This window comes from Mandrillus leucophaeus, unplaced genomic scaffold (assembly GCF_000951045.1).
Source record: "Mandrillus leucophaeus isolate KB7577 unplaced genomic scaffold, Mleu.le_1.0 Scaffold38, whole genome shotgun sequence".
NCBI lineage: Eukaryota > Metazoa > Chordata > Mammalia > Primates > Cercopithecidae > Mandrillus > Mandrillus leucophaeus.
The window spans coordinates 3,514,508-3,537,390 of NW_012104031.1; the positions used below are offsets into that span (position 1 = coordinate 3,514,508).

General features: G+C 41.5%; 1 protein-coding gene across 3 annotated transcripts in view; it reads left to right on the plus strand.

Annotated features, from left to right (window-relative positions):
* The first annotated feature begins 3,527 nt into the window (after window positions 1–3,527).
* The window catches only part of KLHL12 (kelch-like family member 12), a 44,395-nt gene continuing 25,039 nt past the window's right edge, over window positions 3,528–22,883 (plus strand). For 2 of the 3 annotated variants that reach the window (XM_011990510.1, XM_011990511.1), the window contains exons 1-6: window positions 4,543–4,729; window positions 6,606–6,845; window positions 11,191–11,344; window positions 12,998–13,215; window positions 20,519–20,668; window positions 22,568–22,682. In XM_011990510.1, the coding sequence (XP_011845900.1) occupies window positions 6,651–6,845; window positions 11,191–11,344; window positions 12,998–13,215; window positions 20,519–20,668; window positions 22,568–22,682 (832 nt within the window). In that variant the 5' untranslated portion in view covers window positions 4,543–4,729; window positions 6,606–6,650. Of the gene's footprint in view, window positions 3,686–4,542; window positions 4,730–6,605; window positions 6,846–11,190; window positions 11,345–12,997; window positions 13,216–20,518; window positions 20,669–22,567; window positions 22,683–22,883 lie in introns of those variants that run through there. The other variant, XM_011990509.1, reaches the window with a different exon arrangement.

A 22,883-nucleotide genomic window follows, 5' to 3' on the forward strand; every position in this document is an offset into this window, starting at 1 on the left:
TTTTTGAGACGGAGTCTCGCTCTGTCGCCCAGGCTAGAGTGCAGTGGCCGGATCTCAGCTCACTGCAAGCTCTGCCTCCCGGGTTTACGCCATTCTCCTGCCTCGGCCTCCCGAGTAGCTGGGACTACAGGCGCCCACCACATCGCCCGGCTAGTTTTTTGTATTTTTTAGTAGAGACGGGGTTTCACTGTGTTATTCAGGATGGTCTCGATCTCCTGACCTCGTGATCCACCCGTCTCAGCCTCCCAAAGTGCTGGGATTACAGGCTTGAGCCACTGCGCCCAGCAAAAAAAAATTTTTTAATTAACAGAGCGTGGTGGCATGCACCTGTAATACTAGCTACTCAGGAGGCTGAGGTGGGAGGATCACTAGAGCCGGACACAGGGGAGCAGCAGTTGCAGTGAACTGAGATCATACCACTGCACTCCAGTCTGGGTGACAGAATAACACCCTGTCTCAAAATAAATAAATAAATATTTAAAAAATAGAAGTGGGCAAAATATTTAGACATTTCTCAAAAAAAGACATAAAAATGGCAAACAGGCATGTGAAGAGGTGCTCAACATCATTAATCAGAGAAATGCAAACCAAAATTATATGAGGTATCATCTCATCCCAGTTAAAATGGCTTTTATCCAGAAGTCAGGCAATAACAAATGCAGACAACAATATGAGAAAAGGGAACCCTTGTACACTATTGGTGGAAATGTAAATTAGTGCAACCACTATGGAGAACAGTTTGGAGGCTCCTCAAAAAATTAAACCTAGAACTACCACACAATCCAGCAATCCCACTACTGTGTATATACCCAAAAGAAAGTAAATCAGCTGTGTGTGGTTGCTCATGCCTGTAATCCCAGCACTTTGGGAGACTGAGGTGGGTGGATCACGAGGTCAGGAGTTCAAGACTAGCCTGGCCAATATGTGAAACCTTGTCTCTACTAAAAATACAAAAATTAGCAGGCGTGGTGGTGGGCACCTGTAGTCCCAGCTACTTGAGAGGCTGAGGCAGAAAAATTGCTTGAACCTGGGAGGCGGAGGTTGCAGTGAGCTGAGAGAGCACCACCACACGCCAGTCTGGGCAACAGAGGAGATTCTGTCTCAAAAAAAAAGAAATACAGTAAGTCAGTGTGTTGTAAAGATATCTGCACTTCCATGTTTGTTGCAGCATGTTCACTAAGATTTGGAAGCAACCTAAGTGTCCATCAACTTAGGTTAGATGAATGGATAAAGAAAATGTGGTATTTATTCATGATGGAGTACTATTCAGTCATTAAAAATAATGAGATTCTGTCATTTACAACAACATGGATCAAACTGAAGGTCATTATGTTAAGTGAAATAAACCAGGCACAGAAAGACAAACATAGCATGTTCTCATTTATTTGTGGGATCTAAAAATCAAACCATTCGAACTCATGGAGACAGAAAGTAGAAGGATGATTACCAGAGGCTGGGAAGGACAGTGGGGACTGGAGGAAGGTGGGGAGGGTAATGGGTACCAAAAAAGTAGTAAGAATGAATAAGACCTAGTATTTGATAGAACAGGGTGAGTACAGTCAATAATAATTGAATTGTACATTTTAAAATGACTAAAGGTATACTTGGATTATTTGTAACACAAGGATAAATGCTTGAGGAGATGGATACCCAACTTTCTATGATGGGATTCATACACATTACATGCCTGTATCAAAATCCCTCTTGTACCCCCTAAATATATACACCTACTATGTACACACAAATATTAAAAAGAGAAAAAAAAAGAAGAAAAAAGTCAGAAGTCTGAACTAGTTCCTTTGGTGTGATATTCTTGCTAACAGCTTCTTCATCTTTTATTTTGTGAATAAAAGGAGTGGGCATACTCTAAACAAAGCTTCTTTTATTAAGTGCCTTTTCATATTTGGAAAAATCCTTAATTTAGCCACCAGGAATTAGGCAATATCATTAAAGTACTATTTCACATCCTGAAAACAAGGAAGTATTTTTACTTTTTATTTTATTTAATTAATTACTTTATTTGAGATGGAGTCTTGCCCTGTTGCCCAGGCTGGAGTGCAGTGGGGTGACCTCAACTCACTGCAACCTCTGCTCCCCAGGTTCAAGCGATTATCTGGCCTCGGCCTACCGAGTAGCTGGGATTTCAGGCTCACGCCACCATGACCGGCTAATTTATTTTTAGTAGAGACGGGGTTTTGCCATGTTGCCCAGACTGGTCTGGTACTCCTGACATCAGGTGATCCGCCTGCTTCGGCCTCCCAAGGTGTTAGGATTACACGCATGATCCACTGTGCCCAGCCTATTTTTACTTTTCAAAAAAATTGAACATATAAATATATTTTGAGGCGTGGTCTTGCTATGTTGCCCAGGCTGGTCATGAACTTCGGGGCTCAAGCAATCTTCCCGCTTCAGTCTCCAAAGTAGATAGGACAACAGGTGCACACCACCGCACCAGGCTCTTAACATTATTTTTAATTCACATGATGCAAAATTCAAAAGGCAAACTCAATTATAAAGGGCAAAAATCTCCTTCCCACCCTGTCTCACAACCAGACAGTTCCTTTCCCCAAAGAAACCAATGTTACCAATTTATTTTGTCTTTTCAAATACAGTTTACACATACACATGTAAATATGAATATATCTTCCACCTTTTTGCACCAATAATAGAGTATATAAATTGTTCACAGCTTCATGGTATTGGATTTTATGGATGTACTATATTGAATCAGTCCCCTACTAACGGACATTTAAGGTTGTTGTCAATCTAATCTACAAACAATGCTGCAGTTAGCAATCTTGTACATACATTGTTTTACATGTGCACGAGTATATGTGAAGGAAAATTTTATTAAAATCGACGAATATTTCCAAAATGCCCCCAATAAATTTTATACCAATCTTGCACTCTTCTCTACAATATGTAAGTCAGGGACAGTTTTAGATCAGGAAGGTATGATATGGAAGATGGGGACACAATGTAAATTTAGAATGCTACCCACTTGGCTATGGTTTTAGAATCCTTAAGAATCAAAGGGCCAGGCGGTGTGGCTTCCGTCTGTAATCCCAGCACTTTGGGAGGCCAAGGCGGGCGGATCACAAGGTCAGGAATTCGAGACCATCCCGGCCAAGATGGCGAAACACCGTCTCTACTAAAAATACAAAAATTAGTCTGGCGTGGTGGCGTGCGCCTGTAGTCCCAGCTACTACGGGAGGCTGAGGCAGAAGAATCGCTTGAACCCGGGAGGCGGAGGTTGCAGTGAGCTGAGATCGCGCTAGTGCATTCCAGCCTAGGCTACAGAGCGAGAATCCATCTCTAAAAAAAAAAAAAAAAAAAAAAAAAAATCAAAGGGCTCACAGAGGAAAATAGTATTACCAAACACAATTTGTCTAGACATTCAGATAAGCTGAATTAACCTCTTTGCCTTTTCAGTCACTAAGATAAGTGCACCAAAATCAATTAGAATTTACTGAATCAATTAGAATTTCCTTAGAATCAATTCAGTGGTGATGACAGGGCCCATTATGATGCAGAGTATATACTGAGGTCTGTGGGTCGCAGGGCTCAGAGGATTCTCGCCGCAGCGTTGTTCGGCACGAAAAGGCCATTGTGGACAATGGACGTGAAAAAATTTGAGGCCTCTGTGGGTTTTCTCGATGTCAAAAAGTTTCTCAGTACCTGGAAGGTAAAACATACTTGCTGCAATCAGATGCCTGGCATATTAAGCGTTGGAATTCTCTCTGTGTGCCCTGCCTCGTGAGCAGTAGGGAGGAACTCAGGCTCAGACAGTCGCCGAGCTGTAGATACATTCCCAGGCTCCCTGCCGGACCCCACAACATCCGGCCTTTTTTGTTTTTTCTTTCTTTTTTTTGGAGACGGCGTTTCAGTCGGTCGCGATCTCGGCTCACTGCAACCTCCGCCTCCCGGGTTCTAGCGATTCTCCTGCCTTAGCCTCCTGAGTAGCTGGGATTACAGACGCGTGCGACAACGCCCGGCTAATGTTTTTTGTATTTTTAGTACAGATGGGGTTTCACCATGTTGGCCAGGCTGGTCTCAAATTCCTGACCTCAAGTAATACACCCGCCTTGGCCTCCCAAAGTGCAGGGATTATAGGCGTGAGCCACCACGCCCGGACTTTTTTTTTTTTTTTCAACAGGGTCTCTGCAGTGGCGACTCTGGCTCACTGCAACCTCTGCGCCTAGCTCAAGTGATCCTCCTGCCTCAGTCTCCCGAGTAGCTGGGACTACAGTCGGGGCCACCATGCCGGGCTAATTTTTTTTTTTTTTTTTTTGTAGAAACGGGGTTTTCCCGTGTTCCCCAGGCGGGTCTGGAACTCCGGAGCTCAGGTAATTCGCTCGCCTCGGCCTGCCAAAGTGCCGGGATTACAGGCGTGAGCCACCATGCCCTGCCCACCAGACCTTTTTCTAATTCGGCTTCCTAGCAACGTGCAGAGGCCCGGCACCAGGGTACAGGCAGGTCACGTGACACCACCTCTTCACGTGACGCAGACTCGAGCGGGAGGAGGGCGGTGCTCCAGCTGCATTGCGTCATCACGTCGCGCGGCCGCAGGGACCAGACCTGGACGGCTCCAGAGCCTCCAGAGCCTCCGGGTGGGGGCGGCGGCGGCGGCTCTCCGGCTCTTCCTGAGCCGCCTGCTGGCCCCGCGCCCCACTCCATCCCCACAGGCTGGGGACGGGCCCGGCGCTGCTGTGTGGGCTCGGGAGCGGAGGTGAGTTGCGCGGAAGTGATGGCAGTCAGCCCTTCCCTTCCTGTCCGTCAACTCCGGGTTATGGCCCTACCCCCCATCCTTGGTCTTCCTGTAAGGCGGAATGGGAGACTTGCCCGAGAGAGGAGGAAGGCTGGCGGGGGGGCGGGGCATCTGGCCTCAGTCGCCCTCTCAACTCTCCCCTGAATTGACCCCCCTGCGATACCTCCATCTGGAGGCGCCGGTCATACGCCTGGTGGTATCAGAAGGAAGGAGTTCGTTTCCTTCTCTAGAATGTAGTCTTTCCGGAATTTACTACCCCATTCCTGCCCCGAATCTCCCGAAGTGGAATCCCTCTATTCAGATGTTAACGGAAGTTCTAGAAAATAGGTCACTTCAGAAGGGTGAGGGTGAAGGATATGCTGAGACTTGGAGTGTTGAGGCAGGAATCCCCTAGAAGGAAGGCCACTCTGCACTAGGGTTACTGTCATTTTGGCACGGAAACGATAAAACACCCCCCAGGCTATCTTCACTGTAAATGGACTTTTGTTCCAGACTCTTTTTACACACCTAGAGTTGAAACTAAGTTGACTTAAGTCTTTTTGAAAAACATGCTTTGATGAATCACCCCCTTTTCTGTAAAATGGGTCATGCAGAGTTGTTGGAGGGATTAGCTATAGTGCTTATAGAGTAAAATGCCAACTATAAACAGAAGTAGATGAGAATTTAGGATCTCATTTTTCCTGTTGAAAAATTACTTGTGAGTTGCGAACTTCTGGAGACCACAGTTTGATTTCCTGCCGTCCCCCCACCCCCGCCCCGCCGGATCATTTCAGAAAGTTTTGGATTCCAATATTGATTCGTTAACAGTAATGGACATTTACAGATATAGAGTAGGAATACCCTCTTGTTGTGGAGCTTCAATATCTTAAGCAAGTGTAAGTCCATCGATAACTTGCGTGGTTTCCACTATTCAGTTAGGGTAATAGGTCAATTGAAGTTTCTTTCTTTTTTTTTTGAGACAGAGTCTCGCCCTATTGCCAGGCTGGAGTGCGGTGGTGTGATCTCATCTCAATTCAACCTCCACCTCCTGGGTTCAAGCGATTCTCGTGCCTCAGCCTCCTTGGTAGCTAGGATTACAGGCGCGCGTCACCACACCTGGCTATTTTTTGTATTTTTGGTGGAGACTAGGTTTCACCATGTTGGCCAGGCTGGTGTCAAACTCCTGACCTCAACTGATCCACCCATTTCAGCCTCCTAAAGTGCTGGGATTACAGGCGTGAGCTACTGGGCCTGGCCTGAAGTTTCATTTTAAGAAGAAATCCAGATATAGTTGAAAGTCATCAGACATAATTATTTGGCTACTTCTTTAGAAAAAAGTTTATTTTTACTGACTGGCCTTTCTTGCTCTAAGTTGAAGTTGAATACACACTTTTTCTTACATTAAATTGTAAACATTCATTGTGCAACTTCTAGGATAGAAAGCATACATATAAAGCAGGATCCTCAGCCTCTAAATACTTATCTACTTAAGGATATTAAATAGTAATGATATAACACCTTTAAGAAATTGTATATTTTCAATTTGTCATTTGAGACAAGAACCTTGTGAAGATTTACAGGACATATATTGTTTATCTCTACTTACGTTTCAGCATTGATCATAATAAATGTCAAGTGGTAGGGACACTCTGTGATAGAGGAATTCAGAGAAAGAGAACTTTTACATATACTAGATAGTGGCTAGATAGTGGTGGTGATGCCAGGCATAGGAGTGCCCTCAACTTGTGTATGTTTGGGTCTGAGGGAAGCCTCTTAGGTTCTTAATTTGTAAAACTAATTAAATATGTTCAGTTTCCCTAATTCTTTGAATATGCTCATTGTTTTTTTTCTCTTGTAGCTTCAGAATCCAAGGACCCATTTTGTTTTTTCTCCGCACTGCTTTATGGGAGGCATTATGGCCCCCAAAGACATAATGACAAATACTCATGCTAAATCCATCCTCAATTCAATGAACTCCCTCAGGAAGAGCAATACCCTCTGTGATGTGACATTGAGAGTAGAGCAGAAGGACTTCCCTGCCCATCGGATTGTGCTGGCTGCCTGTAGTGATTACTTCTGTGCCATGTTCACTAGTGAGGTAAGTGATAAATTAGCCCCACACAAATGAAACTCCCGTGGTACTCTAGTTGTCTTATTTCACTGAATAAAATAGTAGAACTTTGATATAATTGTGAATTTTTACAGTGTGATGTTTTGGCAGATTCTGGATAAGATCTACCACTTAGATGACTATGCCTTAGTTTCCTCATCTTTAAATTAGGAATAATAGTAATATGTAATAACTGGTTATTAAGGTTATTGTGAAGATTATTTTATGAAATAACGTACAAAATGCTTAGAGTAGTTTAATATGCAGTAAAACACACAAATGTCAGCTATTGGATTTTACTATTTCTTAAATTTGTTTTCCAATTTTTCTCTTTTTTTTGTTTTTAATTTTATTTATTTATGTATTTATTTGTAGAGACAGGGTCTCACTGTGTTGCCCAGGCTGGTCTTGAACTCCTGGGCTCAAGCAATCCTCCCACCTTGGCCTCCCAGAGTGGCCACATCTGGCATTACAGGTGTGAGCCACTGCACCCGGCCTTTTCTCCTTCTAAAGTCTAAAAATTTTTAAGTGAGTACCAGAGGGATGAGGAGGAAGGAAGGAGAGAAGAGTAGGATTCAGACCTCACCCCAGTCCTCCTAACAATATGTGAAGAAAATCAGTGTAGATGTTAGGATAACTTCAAATGAAAGGAAGAAGAGTTTTTAATGAATAGTTGTGCAGGCATAGAGTGTATAACCTGAAAAAAGATGTTAACTTATAAGCACTTAACAAAGGGAATTAGGAAAAGGTTGGCTTGAGAGAATACAGGTAGTGCTCACAAAGCATTAAGAAAAACTGCTTAGTAATTGCCTGACAAAATACCTGAAGTGTGGTGTAAGGCTGTTGAATATATTGTGTTGAATACTCTTAGAAAGCTGAACAGAAAAGAACATTGCAAGTCTTTGTTTTTCAAGATCCCAAGTCTGATTTTAAGAGCACATTTAAATAAATTATCTTGATTTATTTTTTCAAAGCTCAGTTGTGGGTGCACCACTGTTTATTATATAATTTACACTTACATGTATGCCTGAAATATTTCATTATGAAAACACTTTTTTAAAAGTCTTTTTAAGCACAAGTATTTTTTTTTTAGTTCTATCATCTTAGTGAAGATATTGCTGCTGGATCAGAATGGTATAATGGTGATAACTACCTTTTATGGGTCAGGTACTGTGCTAGTGATTGTTGTGCATATCTGACTCACCCTAGGGGTAGGTATTACCATCTCATTTTACAAATGAAGGAACACGGTTTCAGATATTAAATCACTTGTCCAAAGTGCCATGGCTTGTAAGTGCTAGAGGTGGGATTTAATTTTATATTTTCCGACTCTAAAGCCCGAACAGTTTTTAACTCTTGTGCCGCCTTAGCCTCCGAAGTATCCTACAATCTAATTTTAAAACCGGTATAGTTAAAAATACTATGAGCCAATGCTCAGTCACATGGCTAGTAGGGAAAACAGGAACCTGACAGGTCATTCCAGCTAATCCAGGCTAATTTTTAAATGAACTTGTGTGATATCACAAGGCAGATCCCTGTCCTATACTGTTCGCCATGAGATATACCCAAGATCATCAGAAGCATTTGGAATTTAACTGGGTAAAGAGAGTGTCACCCAGCAGCTGCTGAGCATGAAATGCACTAGAACTGCTGATTGCTAATTATATATTGTGCATCCTGTTTTTTGTCAGCTTGAAAATAGTCTGTCTTTACTCTTTCATTATTTGGAAATTAATTCTTTTTTTCTCTTCAGTGATAATTTCTTTCTTTAAAAACTGATTTTAAGAGTAATTGTTTAAAGGAGAGAGTCCAGAGACCTGGATTCTAGGCTTAGTTCTTTCAGCAATTCTGTATAAACCCTGGGAACCATCTCACTTCACTGGGTTGATCTGTAAAATAAAGCAGTTGAACTAGATGGTTTCCTTGTTCTCTTCAGCCATGAAATGCTCCTCAAATGTCATCTGATTGAAAGATCACAAGATTGAGGCAAGAGGACCTGGGTTTTATGTCTCTCTCGCTCTCTTTTTTTTCTGAAATACTTTGATAGGAATGATATCTGTCTCTTACTAGCTAAATGACTGGTTAAGTCTTGCATCTTTTTTTGATCCTTAGACCCTTTATCCCTTAAATAGTATTAATATCAGACCTAACTACCTTACCAGGTTGCTGTGAGAATCAGATGAAATAGTAGTAAATGAGAAGCATGCTGAAAAATTCTAAAGCAAAATATAAATGTAAAATGTATAATTGCTCTGAGTTCTTACATAGTGAAATTGTCTCCATATTTAAACTATTTGATGGAAATATAGTTTATTGAATGAGAAATTTCTGGAATACATGTACTTACATATTTCAGTATCATAATTATTGAATGCATTTAATGTGTTGGGACAGTAATTGTTTATGAATATTAGTACTGTATTAAATGTAAATAAACCCTAATATGTTTTTTCAAAATGATGCGCTAGTGATTTTTTTACTGTTAGGGACTGATTTTGTTCTTGGCTTTGGTAGAGAGTGCTTTTTGGTTATTCTCTGGCTGATGGAGAAATCAAAAATAATAAAGCCATTTAGTTAATAATGGAGATGCACCAGACTTTCGTGAGTAAAATGAATTTCTAAACTAAGATTAAGATCTAGTAAAATTTTCATAAGGTATTTTCAGATAGTTTCCTGTAAAGTTGAATATTTCTTCCCTTAGCTAAACAGTTTTCTATGATTATCTGGCCTCATCAGTACTCATGGCTTCAAGAAGATATACTACTAACAATTCAGACTAAATATTCTGGTAGTAATTAAGTTAGTCTAACCCAATATTTTGAAAAAGTAACAAATAGTTTATTTGTATTCGGATGGTGTTACATAAGAAAGTCCCTTAGGATGATCTGCATGTTATTTTTCATCATTACCAAATGTAGTCTAAGGGCCAGGCATGGCGGCTCACACCTGTAATCCCAGCATTTTGAGAGGCTGAGGTGGGCAGATCACTTGAGGTCAGGAGTTGGAGACCAGCCTGGCCAACATGGTGAAGCCCCATCTCTACTAAAAATACAAAAATTAGCCGGGCGTGGTGGCACATTCCTGTAGTCCCAGCTACTCAGGAGGCTGAGGCAGGAGAATCGCTTGAACCTGGGAGGTGGAGCTTGAAGTGAGCCGAGATTGTGCCACTTCTTTGGCTAACATGGTGAAACCCCATCTCTACTAAATGAAAAAAAAAAAAAAAAAATTAGCCGGGCGTGGTGGCACATTCCTGTAGTCCCAGCTACTCAGGAGGCTGAGGCAGGAGAATCGCTTGAACCTGGGAGGTGGAGCTTGAAGTGAGCCGAGATTGTGCCACTTCTTTCCAGCCTGGGCAACAGAGCAAGACTGTGTCTCAAAAAAAAAAAAAATTAACTGGATGTGGTGGTGCACTCCTGTAATCCCAGCTACTTGGGAGGCTGAGGCATGAGAATCACTTGAACCTGGGAGGAAGAGGTTGCAGAGAGCTGAGATCGCACCGCTGCACTTCAGCCTGGGGAACAGAGTGAGACCCTGTCTCAAGGAAGAAAAAATGCAATCTAAGGACAGATGATAGGAACTAGGTAATCCTGGAGAGACTGAAGTTATAACCCACAAGGTCCTCTACAAACATGAAATTTCTTTGAAATTTTGTGTCTTATCTTAAAAATTCATGGACAGTGTTATGTTCTTGGGAACTTTTTTGTTCTATTCTGTAACACGTCTGTATTTTAATAAGAAATTGATTTTTAAAGTTATTCACTGGCAAAATTGCTATTCCAGGAAGGTGTCACCTATTACTTACTCCTGGGGTATAGATAACTACCCGCTTCATTTGGAAAACTACAGATATTGTGCCATATTTGCTTTATTAAAATCCAACAAAATAGAGCATACTTTTGTTTTTTTATTTTCTTACTTTTTTATTTTTTTGAAAGAGTCTCACTCTGGTGCCCAGGCTGGAGTGCAGTGGCATGATCTTGGCTCACTGCAACCTCTGCCTCCTGGGTTGAAGCAGTTCTCCTGCCTCAGCCTCCTGAGTAGCTGGGACTACAGGCATGTGCCACCATGCCCGACTAAGTTTTGTATTTCTAGTGGAAATGGGGTTTCACCATGTTGGGCAGGTTGAACTTGAATTCCTGACCTCAGGTGATCTGCCTGCCTTGGCCTCTCAAAGTGCTGGGATTACAGGCGTGAGCCACCATGCCTGGCCTATAATTTTTAAAGATATATGTTCAATTAATATTACTAACATCTCTAAGCTCTTAGGTATGAGATTCTGCCTTTATCTTGTGGACTTATAACCATCATTCTTTTTTACCTTTCAAATTTTCAGCTTTCAGAGAAGGGGAAACCTTATGTTGACATCCAAGGTTTGACTGCCTCTACCATGGAAATTTTACTGGACTTTGTGTACACAGAAACAGTACATGTGACAGTGGAGAATGTACAAGAACTGCTTCCTGCAGCCTGTCTGCTTCAGTTGAAAGGTACAGACATTAAAACTTGCTATTATTTATGTTGAAATAGCCCTGGAAAGATTGAAAATTAATAGTGTAAACTTAATCATGAACAGTTTGGAGACAAACTATGGATGCTTATGTTTACTAGCCATGGCTTTTGTCTCATTGAGCAATAAGAGATCAGATGTCAATAGCACTATAAAGGAACTTCTCCAGATATGAGTATTTGGCACTATAAAAGAGAGCATTTGCACCTTTTCTGTTTTAAAAAAAAAAAAATGTAGGAAGGAGAAATTATGTGTTTTCTTACATACATGTATATAACACACCTATAAGGAACTATAATAAAAACTGATACTATACATAATCTACATGGATACTCTTTATCTGGCCATTAAGTGGTAGTATTTCATTAAGATAAATGAAATTTAAATTGATGCACAAAATATTAAAGTTATGTTTTCACAGGATTACAGGTGGTTTGTTTTCCCTTACAGTTCCCAGGTTTTTTAGACTTTTTGTTTTGTTTTTGAGACAAGAGTCTCACTCTGTCACCCAGATTAGAGCACAGTGGTGCAATCACAGCTCACTGTATCCTTGAATTCTTGGGCTCAAGCAATTCTCCCACCTCAGCGTCCTGAGTAACTGGGACCACAGGCACATGCCACCACACCCAGCTAATTTAAAAAAAAAATTTTTTGGCCGGGTGCGGTGGCTCAAACCTGTAATCCCAGCACTTTGGGAGGCCGAGACGGGTGGATCACGAGGTCGGGAGATCGAGACGGTGAAACCCCATCTCTACTAAAAAACACAAAAAACTAGCCGGGCTAGGTGGCGGGCGCCTGTAGTCCCAGCTACTCGGGAGGCTGAGGCAGGAGAATGGCGTAAACCCCGGGAGGTGGAGCTTGCAGTGAGCTGAGATCCGGCCACTGCACTCCAGCCTGGGCGACAGAGCGAGACTCCGTCTCAAAAAAAAAAAAAAATTTTTTTGTGGAGACGGGTTCTCTCTGTGTTGCTCAGGCTGGTCTCAAGTTCGTGGACTCTAGTGATCTTCCCACCTTGCTTCCCAGAGTGCTGGGATTATAGGCATGAGCGACCATTCCTGGTCCTCAGTTTTTTCTTTTTAAAATTCAGTTATGTTTTTGGTTTTTATGTATACATAATTGATACATTTTTAGTTTTTAATACATGGTTTAAACAGTGTGAAGCTTTTGCATTAGTGCATAGTCATAAAATACCCTGAACTTTTCAATTAGATGAATATGAGATTTGTTATTATCTTCTGCTTTTCTTTCACTCTAGTCTTTTAGTAAGTTTTCATGTAGAGTAGAAAAATGGGTACATTATGCTGAATTAGTAATTAGTTTTATAGTTTGATTCCCAAGAGTTTTATAGGCATTTTTGTTGAATTTTGCCAGGTCCCTGGATGTGATTCATCTTGCAATATTCACTTTAAAGATTAAACAGAGACAGGTGTAAAGGTCTTGCTGAAAGTGGCGCAGTACATAAGCCAGAAATAGGGTTTAAGTTCCTTAAGCAAAGAATTTCTCATCTGTTTCTTAGGTGTTGAAACAAGGGTTCATCTGATAACATGTAGAGAAGATGTTGAGATACAAGAATATAGACTAGATCACACCCGTCCAACTGTTCTAAAGTGTTTGCTTCCTGTGTCCGTCCTAGGTGTGAAACAAGCCTGCTGTGAGTTCTTAGAAAGTCAGTTGGACCCTTCTAATTGCCTGGGCATTAGGGATTTTGCAGAAACCCACAATTGTGTTGACCTGATGCAAGCAGCTGAGGTTTTTAGCCAGAAACATTTTCCTGAAGTGGTACAGCATGAAGAGTTCATTCTTCTGAGTCAAGGAGAGGTGGAAAAACTAATCAAGTGCGATGAAATTCAGGTACAGATTTGTCTTGATGTTATGGTTTCTTCAAGATTGGGCAATTACAAAACTTGCAAAGTAGGATGCAGTTACTTACCATTAGGGCTTCGTAATCAAGTGTGTATTTTGGCTCAAAGATTTCATTAACCCCTCCTGTACCAAATTTATTTGCATTTTTATGGAGTGGGAGTTTGCCACTTTCTTTAGATACATGATCCGAGTGGGTAAGAATCACTATTAAACAGAGTATAGAATACGCAGAAATTGGAAGTAAAGTAGATATCTGTAGACCACTTCTCTGTTACCCATTCACTCATTTCACAAACATTTACTGAGAATATCTACTATGTAGCAATTACTATGCCAGGTGCTACAGATCCCCAAATGGGTAAATATAGTTCTTGCTTTCAAAAAATTCACAACCTGCTAGTAGAGACAGAGATATAGACTATATGTGTGTGTGTGTGTGTGTGTGTGTGTGTGTGTGTATATATGTATATAAAAAATAAAGAGGATAATAAGAATAATGAGCCTATACAAAGTAAAGACATTACGTAGAAGAAAGAAGAATAAACCTTTGCTCAGGAGTGGATCAAAAATGAAGAGACAAAAGTTTGGAAGTGAGGATCTACAGAAGCGGGAGCCAAATCATAACTGTCTTGTGAGGGCTCAGGGGATGGAAGGAAGGGACACGCAAACTGGATGTTAAAGGAATAGTAGGCCAGGCACAGTGACCTGTACCTGTAATTCCAGCACTTTGGGAGGCTGAGGCAGGAGAACTTCTTGAGCCCAGGAGTTTGATACTAGCCTGGGCAACATGACAAAACCTTGTCTCTACAAAAAAATAAAATTAGCCTGGCATGGTGGTGAGCACCTGTGGTCCCAGCTACTTGGGAGGCTGAAGTGGGAGGATCTCTTGAGCCCAGAAGGTTGAGGCTACAGTGAGCCATGATCACACCGCTGCACTCTAGCCTAGGCAACAGAGGGAGACCCTGTCTTTTGCAGGCGAAGAAAAAGGAATAATACTTCACCTACCAGGGGATACTACCTGTGCCAGGCAGGCATTCAGTGACTTAACCTACACAGAAGAAAAGTCAATCCTAATTCTAAATCAGAGTACCAGTAGCAGAGTTTTTATTCCATATAGGTCTGTAGTGAGGCTAAGAATTGGAGTGAGAAGTCCAATATAGTTATTAGATGTCTTTGAAGCCCGTAGTATTGATCTCCAGTGGCCCAATTCTTTAATTTTTTTTTTTTTTTCTTTTGAGACAGTCTCACTCTGTCACCCAGGCTGGAGTTATGGCTCACTGCAGCCTGGATGTCTGAGCTCAAGCAACTCTCCCACCTCATCTTCCTGTGTAGTTGCAACTGCACATCACCACACCGGCTAATTTTTAAAAATTTTTGTTGAGATGGGGTCTCACTATGTTGCCCAGGCTGGTCTTGAACTGCTGGGCTCAAGCAATACTAGGCTCAGGCAATACCATTTAAAGAAAGCCTATAATATACTTCTGTAAACTAAATGATTACTCTCTCCTGATTTATTTTGTTAAAACTAGGATATTTGTGCAATAGAATAACAGGTGTTAAGTATACTTCTTCCAGGCTGGAGCGTGCAGTGATATGATCTCAGCTCACTGTAACCTTCACCTTCTGGGTTCAAGTGATTCTCCTCCTCAGCCTCCCAAGTAGCTGGGACTACAGGCGCCCACCACCATGCCAGCTAATTTTTGTATTTTTAGTAGAGACGGAGTTTCACTGTTGTGGACAGGCTGCTCTGGAACTCCTGACCTCAGGTGATCCACCCACCTCGACCTCCCAAAATGCTGGGATTATAAGCGTGAGCCACTGCTCCTGGCCTTAAGTATATTTCTTATCAAATTTTAGCCAAGTGGTTCTTTACACCTTTCTCTAGTGACTGTTCTGAGGGAAAAAGGATTAGAGCACATTAGTGACATTGGTTCCAACTGTAGAGGAATTATTTTCTAGCCTGACATAGTGGGCTCTGTATCAGCCCAGAGAAGCTGCTGTTACAAATGCTGTTGAGTCAAGAATTTGCTAAAATCGTAGTTCTCAGCCTCTTAGTGCAGGACGTTGTATCCTTGTGCTGAAATCACAGCCACAGCCAAAAAACATATTCATCAGACTTGGAAACTGGCAGTTCACTAGAATATCTTGATTTTTCTTGATTTGTCCACATATTGGAAAATACAGTGAATAGAATGAGCACTACAGATTTGACATTCACTACATATAATAGCTAATACTTACTCAGCATTTACTGTTGGTTCACTTACTAAATACTTGTTGAACACTTACTGTGTGCCCAGAACATTTCCAGGTGCTAGAGATCAAATTATGAACAAAACAAAAATCCCTGTCCACTGGAGCTTCCATTCTAATGGCACCATTCTTGGTATTTTTCTCTCATTTAATTCTCACATCTTCATTTTTCACAGGAGGAAAGTGAAGATTGGAGTTTAACCATCATACCAGCACTAGTAAGTGGTAGAGCCAGGTTTCAAATTCGAGTAGTCTGACTCCAGAGTCTATTCTCTTAATCACTCAGCTATGAGCTGGTCATGTTTTCATTTTGTTTCTAATTGTCCAAGTCAGGAAACAATCACAGAAGTCATTTCTTTTGGAACTATACAGGCTTTGGAATAAAACTGGATGGGGCCGGAGAGAACAAATAACTAACCTTATTTAGAAGCTGAAATGAAAAACAGCTTGAGAACTCTTATGTATAGTTTTTTTTTTTAAATGTGTGTCAAGACTGCCCTTTGCTTTTTTTCTGGAAAGAAAGCAAGTGACATATTGTTTTCTGTTCCATATACCAGCCAGAAATAGGAACCAGATGTCTGACTCCCAGTTGCTAATGCTTCCTCTTATTAAATAAAATAATAGTACTTAAAACAATGGGAAGCAGGATGTCTTGTTGGTTAAAACAGCATGGGTTTTAGAGTCCAACTGGGATTTAGTCTTGGCTGTGTGGTATGTGTTACCTAACCACTAATCTTCAGTTTCCTCTTCTATAAAATGTAGATAATATTAGTACTGAGTACACAGGACTGTTCCGAGCATAAAATAAGAACGCCAGTACCTAATACACAAGAGAATTCTTTGTGAAAATCTATTGTGGAGAAAATCTATTTTTCTCTCTAGTGAGGCATTAATGTTTGGGTTTTTTCTTCCCCATTAGCTGTTTTTCTGCAATTCTAATTTATTCTAAATTCTGCTCATGATTATCTGCTCATGGCTGGTCTGAGGGCAGTGGTGTTTACAACTGTTGATCATACTCAGTTACAGATTTCTTTGTTCCTGCTCCACACCTGCTGCTTCATTTGATTAGTCTTTTTTTTTTTTTGAGATGGAGTGTCGCTCTGTTGCCCAGGCTGGAGTGCAGTAGTGTAATCTCGGCTCACTGCAAGCTCCGCCTCCCAGGTTCACACCATTCTCCTGCCTTAGCCTCTCCAAGTAGCTGGGACTACAGGTGCCCACCACCATGCCCGGCTAATTTTTTGTATTTTTAGTAGAGATGGGATTTCACCATGGTCTCGATCTCCTGACCTCATGATCTGCCCGCCTCGGCCTCCCAAAGTGCTGGGATTACAAGCGTAAGCCACTGCACCCGGCCTTGATTAGTCTCAAAAAAACAAACTAAAAAACCTCTGCTCATGATTGAAAAACTCCATCTTTAAATTGATGTATCTAATTTAACCTAGAATGTGTCAGAGTCTAGCATGTATCTGCTTAAAACTATTAGCCAATCATATAAAAGTTTTAAATTAAGATCAAGGACACCTTCTGTACCCTCCCCTGCATCTTATCCAACAATTGCCTGGGTTAGTTTGACCTCCCAAGTATTTCTCCAATGTGTCTATTTCTCTTTCACCACTGCCACAACTATAGTCCTGTAAGCACCTTCACATTTTGCCTGATATACCAGAGCAGCATCTAAGCTCTTCTAGCTCTTGGCCCTTTAAACTGTTCTACCCACAGTAGCCAGGATAATGTTTACAAAACATCAATATGATCATATCAGTAGCCTGCTTGAAACCTTCGGATGATTTCAAGTTGCACTTAGAGTGAAATCCAGTATTCTAATGCTCTCTGTATCTGGCCCTTGCTTGACTCTCCAGCTTCATATTTTACTCCTCTGTCACCCTCATTCACTCTGCTACACTAGCCTTCTAGTCATTTCCTCAAGCTGTCAGTTCTTTTTTGCTGTAGGACAGAGCTGTTCAATGGAACATTCTACGAAGATGGAAGTACTCTATATCTATACTGTTTAGTTTGCTCCTGCTAGCCCCATGTTGCTATCGGGCACTTGAAATGTAGCTAATGCAACTGAGAAGCTGATTTTTAATTTTAATTATGGTGAATGTAAATAGCCACACATGGGTAGTGTATTGGACAATGCACTTCTGGTGCTTTTGAGTGTGCTCTTCTCTCTGCCTTGGAGTACTCTCTCTCTCTCTCTTTTTTTTTTTTTTTTTTTTTTTTTTTTTTTGAGATAGAACCTTGCTCTGTCGCCCAGGCTGAAGTGCAGTGGCGCGACCTTGGCTTACTGCAAGTTCCGCCTTCCAGGTTCACGCCATTCTCCTGCCTCAGCCTCTTGAGTAGCTGGGACTACAGGCGCCCGCCACCATGCCCTGGTTAATTTTTTGTATTTTTAGTAGAGATGGGGTTTCACTGTGTTAGCCAGGATGGTCTCGATCTCCTGACGTCGTGATCTGTCTGTCTCGGCCTCCCAAAGTGCTGGGATTACAGGCGTGAGCTACTGCGCCGGGCCCTGCCTGGGAGTACTCTCTTACTCCCCCTGGCTAACTGCTACTCATCCATCAGATTTCAATTTGTTGCTTCTTCAAGGAGGCCTTCCCTGCCTCACCAGTCTAAACCAGAAAATCTCATGTTGTTCTGTGTCATAGCCCCAGTACCTTTCCTATATAGTATGTAATAATAGTGAGTTTTTTCATTTTTCTGATTTAGCAGTTTGACTCCCCACTTAAGAGCAAGGATCATATCTGATTTGTTCACCATATCTGATTTGTTCACCATTGTGTAATCAGTTTCCAGGGCAGTGCCTGGCACTTAGGAGAGGAGTTCAGTAACTCCCTCAAATGAATGTACTTTTTGAAACACTTTCTGCATTTTTAGAGTATCACAGTTCTTGGAAAAAGTTTACAGGGTGATTTTTTTATCTAGTCACAGTGACACTCTGAAAGGTATCTCCCAGAATATGCACTCTCTAGGGGCTTGTAGAAGGGACACAGGACCTGTATTCAGGTGTCTGTCTTTGGGAAGTTCTAGGTGTTATTATATACCTAGGACCTTCCAGTATTGTAGCATAGGTTTTTTTTTAGAGTGTATCTCCCATTATCTAATTGGTCAGATGTAATCTTAGACCTAAGTTCTCCAGATGATTAATTAATTATATCTTCTCAAATAGCATAGTGCCTAATACACAGTAGTTCCTTGAAGGCTAATTGATAATGCTTTTCCTTTTTATTTTTTTTAAGACATTTATTCAGCATCACGATCAGACTATTACATTTGGCAATCAACAGCATGGCTGCAAAAAAAAAAAAATCTGCATTAAAACCCTTTGTTGGAATGCTTTACACTTTCCACAGAACAGAAACTAAAATAACCTGTTATACAATTAATCACAAATACAGTCCTCGAGTTTTTTGCCCATACACATGAGTATTTGTGTAAAATATGTCTGCTTTGTAGCAGTTAGGCCCTGCCACCACTGTGCTTGGCTAAGTTCACAAATCTGTTGTAACCTGTAGCTTCCCTGTCACTTCTCTGGCTCCCCTCTCCAGCTAAGCTTTATTTCCTAATTAAAATCTTCTGCCACTGCCATAGCTACTGCTGCTACTGGAACCACCATAGCCATCTTGGTTTCGTGGTTTGGCAAAGTATTAGTCTCTACCACCATAGGGGCCCAGAGCTTCGGCCTCCAAAGTTTCCTCCCTTCATGGGTCTTGTAATTGCCAAAATCACTGTAGCTTCCACCACCTCCAGAATTGCTTCCATCATTACCAAATCCATTATAGCCATCCCCACTGCCGCCTATCCACCACCACCACAGCTGTCATCTCAACTGAAACCACCTCCACGACCATCAGCAAAGTTTCCAGAACCACTTCGACTTCTTTGGCTGGATGAAGCACTAGCCATCTCTTACTTTGACAGGGCTCTCCTAACTTCACAGTTGTGGCCATTCATAGGATGTTATTTCTGAATGACAGTCTTATTCAGAGTCATGGTCATCAAAGGTTACAAAGGCAAAGCCCCTTTTCTTGCCACTGGCTCAGTCAGTCATGATTTCAATCACTTCAATTTTTCCAAACTGTTAAAAAAATCTCTTAGGTGATGTTCTTCAGTGTCTTCTTTAATGCTGCCAACAAATACCTTTTTCACAGTTAAGTGGGCACCTGGTCTTTTGAGAATCTTCTTTTGAGACAGCTCTCTTTGGTTCCATGACTCTTCCATCCACCTTGTGAGGCCTTGCATTCATGGCTGCATCCACCTTCTCCACAGTGGCCAATGTGACAAACCCAAAGCCCCTGAGCGCTTGGTGTTTGGATCTCTCATTACCACACAGTCCATGAGCATTCCCCATTGCTCAGAATGACTCCTCAGGCTCTCATTGGTTATTTCAAAGCTCAACCCTCCAATGAAGAGCTTCCTCTGCTGTTCGGGCTCTTTAGGAGACTCTGACTTAGACCTGAGGGCAGGGAGAAGACAGACTTTAAAGATACTTTTTTGGCAGCATCCACGGGCAGAAAGGCGATAATGCTTTTGAAAACAGCAACTAATGATGTTAGAAAAGCTCCTGCTTCAGAGGCTCGGATGAACAATTTGAGGGGTGAGCCTGGAGATCATTAGATAACAACTATGACTAAAAATTATTTCAAGAGCTGATTGTCAATAAGGCAACAGATTCCCCCACCTACCTTCCCTAAAGTTAGAGAGATGACCAGAAGCAATTCAGGAATGGGGAAAATTCTGAAACGAAGGCCAATATGTGACTAGTGATTTATTACATACTGTTTATCATTCATGTGTGTGTGTGTGTGTGTGTGTGTGTGTGTGTGTGTATAACCCAAATTGACTGTAATTCTTTTCCTGGTCTGTTAGCTGTGTCTGAAAAAAATGTTTTCCCAAGAGCCTAGCTGTTTCTGGAAGATGGGAAATAATGGTGATGGGCAATGGGAAAGCAGGAAGGAGAAAGTGAACGTGGTTTCTTTTTGAGATGGTGAGCTAATTGGAAAAGTAGGATCCATGGTGTGTAATTACACATTTACAGGTGGATTCTGAAGAGCCAGTCTTTGAGGCTGTCATCAACTGGGTGAAGCATGCCAAGAAAGAGCGGGAAGAATCCTTGCCTAACCTGCTACAGTATGTGCGTATGCCCCTGCTAACCCCCAGGTATATCACGGATGTAATAGATGCTGAGGTAAGTAGTGCAACACTCTCAGGATCCAAAACCTTGACAAACTCTTACCTTAGTGTTCTGTATTCAAAACTGATTATTTTAACGTAGGCACAGAGTCTCCTGGTTTGCCTGTCTAGGAATGCCAGTGAGAGTGGTGCTGGGTAGTTCCCAAGCATATTTCTAAGAAAAGTGAATTTCTTGGCAGACTCTTGACACAAATGAAAATCTGTGGTTCAATTTTGTGTTTTGCTGTATATGTTTTACATGCCCCTAAGTGTTTTGTATAAACACCTGATAATAAACTTTGTCCCCTTCTCCAAATTGCCCTTATGCCACACTTAGCAAGCCTCTTCATTTTTGACTTCTGGTGAAGCCAGCATGAAAGGAATTTGCTGTGTTTTAGTGTCAACTTCAGTCATATCATGTTGAGTTTATTTATAAAAGTGTTTCTCCAACTTAAGTTCTCTGTGATACTTTTTCATAATTTTTACCATATATGCCACCTGTGTTGCCTGGACCATACTTCGAGGGAGCACTGATTTATAACATGTAGGTGAGCCAGCAAGAGAGTTCCTCTTGCTGGCCCAGTCCTAGATCTCTTAGTTAACTACTAACAGTTCTTCAGTTGTTCACATTAGAAAAGTTGCAGGATGGTTAGTGTCGCATCTGAAACTCTTTTTCTCCTATTTGTGATTTCTGTCTTTCTTACAACCAATTCACATATCCCTTGTGTCAGTTCTTTACATTGTGGTTAGGAACACAGACTCTGGAACCACACTCGGGCCTGAAATCCCAAATTCACCACTTATTCTGTGAACTTTTAGCAGATGTCTTAATATATTTGTGCCTCAGCTTTCTTATCTGTAAACCAGAGATGATAATAGTACCTTCCTCATAGGTTATTGTTAGCATTGAGTAACTAACTATGTGAAAGCTTCTAAAACCATGTCTTTCTACATAAGTGTTTACTACTATTTATTGTTTGTTTTCCTTTCCAGTTCAACTGAGAACTTCTTGGGTCAGGTTAATAGAGGTGCTATTTAATTAGAGCTGTGTCCTTTAGGGTCCCAACAGGAAACAGATGCTATAGTCTAAAACAGGACAATTTTAGAAGAGTTTTTTAAAATAAAGAAGCTGTTTACAAAGGTGCAAGTTCAGAGAAACAATAAAAGACTGTGAAATAACCTGGATCTAGGACACAAGCTATTAGCAACCCCTAAGCCCGAAGGGACAAGGTTGAGGAGTAGTTACTAGAACCTTAAAGGAAAGAGAATCATGGAGAGTCACTTCCTTGAGAGAAACCTTGACCTTTGGTTGGGCTGATCCCAACCAGAAGCTAGAAGGCATAGAAAGCCCTATTGACACAGTTCATATAGGCCAGTCTTCTGAGCCAGAGAGCAGAATGGAAAAGAGTACAGAGCAAGTTGGGAGGCAAATGAAAGATGTCTAGTACAGAGCTATCCGAAACAGACATGGTAATTACAACAAGACTGTGGGGGAGATGTTTCAGACAAAATATGATTCTTCCTGTCACCCAGAAAATAACAATCTTTTTGGTTTCCCCCTTAAAATTCTTATTAGTTATTATGTACTTATGTTTGCATAATCCCTGAAAGGGCGTACAAGCTATGTAAAAATAGTTAAATGTAAGCACTGAGATAGATGGGAAATACTGCTCAACATACATGTTTATATCATTTGATTTTTGATTCATCTCGTATATTATCTATTTTTCAAGTAAATTTTAAAAATCATTCTGGAAACTCAGAGTATAGTTACTACCAGCAGTACTCCTGGAATCACAGGGCTTTGGAAACTGGTTTTCTGTAGTCAGAAGTTAATTCTTTGCATGTGCCATTTGTACTCTTATAGTATTATAGGTATCCCCTATGCCTCACTCTACTGTCTGCTGTATTTCAGCCTTTCATCCGCTGTAGTTTACAATGCAGGGATCTGGTTGATGAAGCAAAGAAGTTTCATCTGAGGCCTGAACTTCGGAGTCAGATGCAGGGACCCAGGACAAGGGCTCGCCTAGGTAAGCTGATACCTTGGCAGAATGAGGGCATGCTTTTCAGCTACTTCTTGCAGGTGACAACGTAGTTGAAAATAACACTCTATGAGAAGTACAGCCGGGCGCGGTGGCTCAAGCCTGTAATCCCAGCACTTTGGGAGGCCGAGACGGGCGGATCACGGGGTCAGGAGATCGAGACCATCCTGGCTAACACGGTGAAACCCC